The 9,219-nt window shown below is 46.3% G+C and overlaps 1 protein-coding gene across 1 annotated transcript in view; it reads right to left on the bottom strand.

Annotated features, from left to right (window-relative positions):
- Positions 1-9,219, bottom strand: part of HS2ST1 (heparan sulfate 2-O-sulfotransferase 1) — a 165,676-nt gene that overhangs the window by 7,854 nt on the left and 148,603 nt on the right. Inside the window, exons 5-6 of the mRNA XM_045026723.1 lie at positions 6,434-6,531; positions 4,858-5,015 (exon numbers count right to left, since the gene is read on the bottom strand). Of these exons, the coding sequence (XP_044882658.1) occupies positions 4,858-5,015; positions 6,434-6,531 (256 nt within the window). The remainder of the gene's footprint in view (positions 1-4,857; positions 5,016-6,433; positions 6,532-9,219) is intronic.

Below are 9,219 nucleotides of genomic sequence, written 5' to 3'. Positions count from 1 at the left end.
GTTCTTTGAGATGTGTTGCTTATGTCCATTCCACATTAGGTGTGCATGCACTGTTGCCAGAGATTTTTCTCCCAGTGGTATCTGTCGGGTCGGCTCACACCCTTTGGTGCCACATACTTCTACACCAGTATAAGGGGCGTCATTGGCCCCGCACCCTCTCAGTTCCTTCTTGCCAGCTAACTCCAACAGAGGGGAAGGAGGGTGGGTTGTGGAATGTACATGAGCAACATATCTCAAAGAACAGTAGTTATGGAAAGGTTAGTAACCGTTTTTCCTTCTTCGAGTGCTTGCTCATGTCCATTCCACATTAGGTGATTCACAAGCAGTACCCAAGGAGGTAGGCTTGGAGTTCATGGGCATGCGGATTGTAACACTGCTCTCCCAAACCTGAAATCACCTCCTGCCTGATGGGTGATGGCATAGTGGGAGGAGAAGGCATGCACTTGAATCAGGACCTGCGCCAGAAATGCCGCCAATGAGCCCTGAGCTCTTGTCGAATGAGTAGTCAAGATAGCAGGAGGTGGAATATCTGCCTGCTCGTAGCACACTTGAATACAGGAGGTTATCCAAGATGAAATTCTCTGGGCTGAAACTGACAGGCCTTTCATCCTCTCTGCTACTGCCACAAAGAGTTGTATAGATCTACAGAATGCATCTGATGAAGTGGGTATTCACCCACGAAAGCTTATGCTCCAATACATCTGTTAGTCTATAAGGTGCCACAGGACTCTGTCGCTTTTTACAGATCCAGACTAACACAGGTACTCCTCTGATACTTGACAGAATGGATGTCAGATGTTCCCTAGCCTTTTACATTGAGAGGACTAAACCAATGATTGAAGCTGCCATTCTTCTGAATTTCTGTGTGGTTTCATGTAGAAAATTGGCAGGAAAATGGCCTGGTTACTATCGAACTGCAAAACCGTCTTTGGCAGGAATGCTAGGCGGGGGCACAGTTGAACTTTGTCCTTGATGAACACAGCGTATAGTGGTTCTGATGCAAGGGCCTTGATTTCTGAGACACTTCTGGCTGAGGTAATCACTATCACGAAGGCAGCCTTGCAGGAGAGAAACAGCAGAGAGCACGATGCTAGCGGCTCAAAGGGAGGGCCTATGAGTCTTGACAGGACCAGGTTTAAATCCCACAGGGAAATCAGCTCACAAATCTGAGAGTAAAGTCTCTCTAACCGCTGGAAGGCTGAGATTGCCGCTAGGCGTACCATGATAGATGCAACGGCCAGACCTTGCTGTTTTAGGTGGAGCAGGTATTCCAGTATAGATTTAAAGGAAGACTGAGTGAGTTGGAGACACACCTCGTTAGGAAGACAATATTGAAAAACGCATCTAATTGGCCACATAGGTAGCCCTAGTAGCTGGCTTCCTACTACCTAGCAAGACCTAGTGGACTTGTTCTGAACAGGTTTGTTCCTCCAGGCGCAACCATGGAGTTTCCACAAGATCAGGTAAAGGGCTCCGAGGTTTGGGTGGAGTAAACAGCCCTGGATCTTTTGAGATTAGGTGCATTACTGACAAGTCTAGCAGCATGCTGAACCAGTGTTGGCACAGCCATACCAGGGCTATTAAAATAATGCTCGCCTTGTCCTGCTTGATTTTCAGAAGGACCTTGTATACAAGAGGAACTGGAGGACATTCATAAAATAGGAGATCAGTCCATGGAAGCAGGAAGGTGTCTGAAAGGGAGCCCGGGCTATGACCGCGAAGCGAGCAAAACTGATGGTATTTCTTATTCTGCCTGGTTGCAAACAGATCTATCTGGGGAGATCCCCACCTTTGGAAGATGAACCTGGTGGCCTGGTGAGAGGAGAAAGATCAACTGAGATGATCTGCCAGGGCGTTCTGAGCTCCCAGAAGATGGATAGTCTCATGGTGAATGGAGTGCTTCATGCAGAAGTCCCATAGAGAGACGGCCTCCTGACACAGGACAGAGGAATATGCTCCTCCCTGCTTGTTGATGTAGAACATGACTCTGTTGTCCGTAAGTACTCATACTACTTTTCCTGTGATTTGGGGAAGAAATACTTGGTAAGCTAAGCGGACCGTTCTGAGCTCTCTGACATTTATGTGTAGGGAGAGCTCTTTCTGGGTCCACCGACCCTGTGGTCTTAGGAGGTCGAATGGGCTCCCAACCTAGATCAGAAGCATCTGAAATTAAGGACAGTGATGGCTGGGGGATGACAAAAGGAATGCCCGCCATAGCTGGCTGGGGTTCCTTCCACCAGTTGAGAGAGGCAAGGACTGGAGCTGGAACTGGAAGCACAAGAAGCTGAGACGCAGTCAAGTTGCTGAGCCCTGAAATGCTTCCTTGAAGCATGAGGAGCACAGAGGCCCAGGGACCTGAGGATAGCCCTGGAGTCGTTCAGGCAATGAAGCTGTGTGTCCGTTTGCTCTGAAAACAATGAGGTACCCTCGAATGGGAGGTCTTGGATTGACTGTTGGACCTTTTATGGTAGCCCTAAGGATTGCAGCCAAGCACTAGCCTCTTGCCCACTGTGGAAGCCATCGTTCTGGCTACTGGGTCAGCTACGTCCAGGGTTGCCTGGAGTGAGGCTCTGACTATGTTCTTTTCCTCCTCTGAGAAGGTAGAGAACTCTTGCATGAAGCCCTGAGGCAGCGAGTCCTTAAATTTTGTCAAAGAATCCCACATATTATAATTGTACCTCTCCAGCAGGGCTTGCTGGTTCAAGATACGAAGTTGCAATCTGCCTGTTGAATAAACGTTTCTGCCAAACAGATCTAGTTTCTTTAAGCCTTTCTGTTTGGGGGTAGTGCTTGTCTGGCTCTCTCATTGGGGACTCAGGAGGAGGATGAGAATATAAGTAGTGGTACCAATTGGTTGGCACATAGTATTTCTCCTCTGCCCTCTTCGAAGTGGGAGGAAGAGAAGATGGCATCTGCCACAGGGCTCTGATCAGACCCATAACAACCTTGTTGATGGGAGGGCCACCTCAGATGGTGATGCAGTGAGCCATTCAGTCAAGAAGGTCTCATTTGGGGAGGAAGAGGCCTGTACCGGAGGGGGAGCTTCCTCTGCTTCTTCTGCCCTGATTACATCCACTGAACACACATCTTGAGTGTTGGTACTGGAGTTGGTACTAGAGTCGGGGTCCGATGCTGAATGGAGCCATGCAGGAACCCACCTCTTGGACACCACTGAGTCGGACTGGTGGGATGTAGGATGGATAACAGCAACAGCTCTTGGGATGGGTGTAGGGCTCCACCTCAGACTGAAGAAACGTCCTCCTGAGGTGATCACAGGGGACCAGTACCCCTCATTTCTGCCAGTTGGTGCCGAGGGTCCAGGGACTGGTGCTGGACCAGGAACAACCTCACAGATGAAACATGGCCTGGCTTGCCTTTGGAAGGTACATGGGTCCCGGGTACCAGGAAAGGGCTTGGAGCCCCTTGCTCTTTTCTGCTCATGCTCATCAGAGCCGGAGGTTGTGGCACTGGAGTCGGCGGTACTAGGAGAGAGAAATCCCTGGCTGCTGCAAAGGCCTCTGGGGTAGAAGGCACTGTGATGACATCCTGGCAGCTCCGTGGGGGTGGGGCAGAGGTGGGGGGGAGGGGGGAAAGGGGGTGGGGTCTTGCACCAAAATCAATGGCCCTCAAGGCGGAGACAACAGTGCTGCCATTGGACTGGGGTGGAGCCCCTCTACACTAAAGGAGGGGGACTAATTACCTACACTAGTATTATTTACACTAGTGCTAACTGAAGACTAAAACTAAGCTGAAGAGAAAATACCACTGAAACACCTTGCCAAAGCAAGAGATGTTCCAGCAACTGTCACGGGCAGTAAGAAGGAACTGAGAGGATGCGGGGCTGGCAGCACCCCTTATACTGGCATATAAGCACACAGCATCAGAGAGCACAAGAGCCAGCCCAACAGAGATCGTTCAGGGAAAAATTTCCAGCAACGGTGCATGTGGCATGTGTGCACCTAACGTAGAATGAACATGAGCCAGCACTCGAAGAAGAAATAATCATATGTTTGTGTAGAAATAATTGTATACATAATACATATATAAACACACAAATCATTCAAATACCACCACTTCTAGAAGATTATATTTCTGAAAATTACACTGTGGCAAAGGAAGTGCCAATTTGCTTGTTCTGCAGTGACATTCCTTAAATAATTATTTGCTTTCCTGGGACAATACTTCTGGAAATGTCCAGAAATACTACTAAATATTTTTTGTCTAAAGTCAAAATGATACTTCTCGCTTTAAATATGTCAACATTTAAAAAAAAAATCACTTAAAAACAAAAGCGTAGCTTCAAGGAATCAGTCTGAAAGAAAAAAGTGCAAGCTTCCCCTTTTCTTGTTTAGGGCTGGCTCTCCCTCCTCCTTCCACCATCCCCTACTTTTCTATTGTTTTACGCCTCAGTTTTGCAAGCTGATCCATGCAGACAGACCTCCATGTTTGTGTAGATGCTCACTGACATACAGGAGTTTTATACTGATTAAAGGATCCTTTAGTGGGGCTCCACCTGGGTGCAGATATCTTCCAGTATAGAGCAGTTTGCAAGATCAAGGCCCTAGCGTGTCAGTTCCTCTTTGGGGCTTGGCCCATATTACTGCAGAACTGCTGCACAGACTAAATGCTCCACCCTGGTTGTGTGTAATGCACATAAGTGCTGAAGATTCTTGGCTTGCATGGTAAAACTGATAACAGAACTCTTTTGGAATGATTCTGCCTCCTGCATAGTATCATCAATCAATTGAGAAGCAACCCTGGCAGAGACTCAGGACTGCTCAGTCAGGTCTGAAGAGGTCATGTGAAAGCATAAATGAAAAAGGGGTGAGGAAGAAATGAAAACAGCTATTCAAATACCTGTCCGGTACAGTTCTGTAGCACCCCTAAAGAATCGGGGCAAAGTTGCCTCCAATAACATAATAAAGTCTTCAAGCTCTTCAGTGACTCCCACTAGGAAGTATTCATTAATCAGGTTGTACTTGGCTTGTTCCAAAGCCCATCTGCTCCCCACATTCCTAAAATGATAAAAAGTAATTACAGCAAGGTTCTGAAGTCAGCCAAGAATTCTTGATTCCTAGATGTAGTTTTCTTCACATCGGCAAGAGAGACTCATTTTAAAATCACACCCATCTCTAATTTCCTTTACCTAACTTCCCCTCCCCAATTGCTCTCACCTGTGACTATGTCAACACCAAACCCCAACGTCATGGATTATGACTTTACAAGGCTGCTCACAACAGTCTCTTGCTAATACTAACACCTCACCCACTAGGGTTTAGCAATTATATGGTTATTCCTTTAATTAATTAAATTTCTAAAATTTTACTTTTTCTGTGCCTCAAGAATTAAGTGGTCAGAACTACCATTTTTTGCCTACTCAAAAAATGATGTGTGGGGGGCACATGCCCATCCTCTGATAAATATCATCTCATGTAGCAAGTCTTATTCATTACCATAGTTAAATACCCACATAAAAGCAAAGCTGGCCTTACAAAGGAGAAAGAATAGAGCTGTCATCTCTCCCATTCTTATGGTTTCATTGCCAGAGAGGAAAGGTGGGATAGAGGGGCCCAAAGCTGCTGCTTCTTCAGGTCCCACTGTCAGACTGGGGTACATGGGGCTTGCCCACATTATACAGAGTTTGCACTTGAGTACAAGTCCCCAAGTGGCCACCTGCTTTGCCAGTGATTAAATCCAGCAAATTTAGGGATAATAGAACCTTTCAGTATATTTGTTTCCACTGATAGCAGCTAGAAACTTCTCTATCACTGAGTGTTAAAAGGATTTGAATGGAATTGTTGTACACGAATAAGCCACTTTCAAACTTATATTCCCTGGAGACTTCCTTAAAGTACACGGCTCTAATATAAGAAACAAAAATGCTTGATCCACATGTACAGTTAATCCTTATCAAATTTCATTTCACCTTCTAACAACTAAGCTGCATTTATTATTGAGAGTTTGGCAAACAGCTTAGCAAAACAGCATCTCAAACCAAGCTACTTATATCATTTTCCCTCCGTATAAAACTCAAATAGCTTGAACAGGAGAACACTTAGTTCAGACAAACATGTACACTAAGATTTAGCCTGATTCAACAAGAAATTGTCAATATTGAATCCGTAATACTGGAGTCTATAATGGAAATGCTGATTTTTAGTTATAGAATTGTTTGCACACTTCTATAACGTCTATTACAAAACAAATGTATTTTAAACTTATTCCTTGGAAAATAGTTGCACGAATCTTTTAAAGTCAAATACCTTTGGAAGGTAAACTCAAAAAGTACACACCAGTGAATTACATGCTGGTATACTCCAGATGCTCTCATTCTTTCTCAACATCTAACCCTGCACCATACATTCACTTATTAAATATAGATTAAAGTGATAATATACTTGATTAGCAGCTTAAGCCAATTTTATCTCCCTACCAGCATTCTGAGCTGTGGCCACAGAAGAATGGAATTTGAAGCCAAAGTTTCTCTGGAGCACAGTCTGATCCTCCAGCTGCTACACATTCATCAAAGGTCTGGAACAAAGACAAAATTGCATAGTGAGCTATAAACCCCAGCCTTACATATCAAACATCTTACCGTGGTTAGTTGTTAATGTGCTGGGGATAGAGGAATATAAGATGTGGGGGAAAAAGAGAAAAAATTTTTTTTCAAGCTTTGTTTTCAAAATACCTTATAAAAAGAATTTATTGGTCTTAACATTTTGTGATTGAAATTAACTGACTACTTTAAGTCCTACTTGTATCCTCTGCAGAAAAGTGGATTCTGTCAGAACCAGCAAGACTATATATGGTTAGTATTACAGATTTCCTTATTAAAAAAATCATAACAATGGTCCCAAATGCTGAAATAACATTACTGCAAAATGGAGTGGGGATTGGATAATAACTCTATAATACAGTGAATTTTTTTTTTTTTTTTTTATAAATGATAGGTTCAATAGTCTACCACTATTTTACCATACCAACAAATTACTGGTATCTCTTTTCAAATCTGAGTCCGTAAAAGACTGTTACTTACCTGCTTGCAACTGTTATTCTTTGAGATGTGTTGTTCACGTCCATTCCAGTCAGGTGTGTACACGCTGCGTGCACAGTCGTCGGAATCTTTTTCCCTTAGCAGCTTCCATCGGGTCAGCTAGGGAGCCCCTTGGAGTGGCGCCTTCATAGTGCTCAATATATGTCCCTGCCGACCCAACCCCCCCCCTTCAGTTCCTTCTTGCCAGCTACTCCAACAGAGGGGAAGGAGGGCAGGTATTGAAATGGATGTGAACAACACATCTTCAAGAACAACAGTGACAACAAGGTGAGTAACCATCTTTTCTTCTTTGAGTGCTTGTTCACGCCGATTCCCAATCAGGTGACTCCCAAGCTCTCCTCCGGGGGTAGGATTGGAGTTAAGGAATCACTGACTGGAGCACCGCTCTACCGAGAGTAGTGTCGTTTCTAGCATGCTGGGTGATGGCACAATAGGTGCTAAATGTGTGCACCGAAGACCAGGTTGCTGCTCTGCAGATTTCCTGGATAGGTACCTGGGTCAGGAAAGTGGAGGACGAGGCTTGAGCTTGTGTCGAGTGGGCTGTAATAGACGGGGTTGGGACCTTAGCGAGGTCGTAGCAGGTACAGATGCAGTCTGTGATCCAGGAAGAAATGTGTTGTGAGGAGACCGGAAGCCCCTTCATCTGGTCTGCCACTGCTACAAACAGTTGGTTTGACTTCCTGAAAAGCTTTGTGCGCTCAGTGTAGAATGCTAGCGCTCTATGAACACCTAGTGAGTGAAGCAGCAGCATGTGGCTTGGGATAGAAGACTGATAAAAAAATGTCTTGGCCAATGTGGAACTGGGATACCACCTTGCGCAGGAAGGCCGGGTGTGGCCTAAGCTGTACTTTGTCCTTATGGAAGACTGGGGGGGGAAGAGGGGAAGAGGGGTTGCAGGTTAACACTTTTAAATCTGAAACCATCCTGGTTGATGTGATGGCAACCAGGAATGCCACCTTCCATGAGAGATACAGAAGGGATCATGTAGCCAGTGGTTCGAATGGGGCCCCCATTAGCCTAACGAGGACCAGAATGAGATCCCAAGCAGGTACCAGTGGTCGGGACTGTGGATATGGTCTTTCCATAGCTTTCAGGAAACAGCCCACCATAGGGGTGGCAAATACCGAGCGCCTCATTCTCCTGGATAGAATGCCGAGATGGCTGCGAGGTGTACTCTGATGAATGGTCCTGCCAAACCTTGCTGCTTCCGATGCAGTAGATACTCCAGGATGAACGGTATAGATGCCTGAAGTGGAGGTACGCAACTATGCTCATACCAACACGAGAACCTTTTCCACTTAGCTAGGTAAATGGCCCTGGTGGAAGGTTTCCTGCCACCAAGCAGCACCTCCCTCAACGTGCATTGGACCTCCACTGGGTTTAACCATGGGTGGAGCGGTAGAGCAACTGGGGTGTCCACTGACAGCTCCAGAAGCGTGGTGTACCAATGTTGGGGTGGCCACACAGGAGCCAGCAGAATTGCCTTCGCCTTGTCTCTGCTGAACTTGAGCAGTACCTTGTGGACGAGATGGTCTCCCCAGGGTAGCATGAATGCGTCCGAGATAAGAGCCCGGACTGTGCTTTTGGAAAGAGCAAAATGTTGGACACTTTCCTGGTGATGAATAGGTCTACCCGGGGAAATCCCCACCTTTGGAAGATGGAACGTATGATGTCCGGACGGATGGACACCCATGGTTGCAGAATGACCTGCTGAGGTGGTCTGCAAGCTCGTTCCGTACTCCAGGGAGATAGCCCACTCCATTCACCTGGAAGCATCCTATACAACAATCCCACAGCTGGCGAGCCTCTCAACAGAGAGGAGAGTAGTGGGCTCCGCTCTGTTTGTTTGTGTAAAACATGGCCGTGGTGTTATTGTTAGCACTGCCACACACTGACCTTGTAATCGGTCCGGAAGGTCAAGCAAGCTAGTCTCACCACTGTAAGTTCCTTTATATTGATGTGGCTTGGGACTAGGACTGCGGCCACCGGCCCTGTGTCAGTAGATCTCCTGCGTGGGCCCCCCAGTCTGGGTCTGATGCACCCGTTACTAAGATCATGGACAGTTGACGGATGTTGAATGGGACTCCTTTGCAGACCATGCAAGGGTCCAGCCACCAGCATAGGGTATCTAAGACTTGCTCCAGCACTGTTACTACCAAGTCCAA

This window comes from Mauremys mutica, chromosome 8, assembly GCF_020497125.1.
Source record: "Mauremys mutica isolate MM-2020 ecotype Southern chromosome 8, ASM2049712v1, whole genome shotgun sequence".
NCBI classification, from domain to species: domain Eukaryota; kingdom Metazoa; phylum Chordata; order Testudines; family Geoemydidae; genus Mauremys; species Mauremys mutica.
The sequence above is the reverse complement of the archived record's forward strand: the minus strand, read 5'-3'. Positions and strand labels throughout refer to the sequence as shown.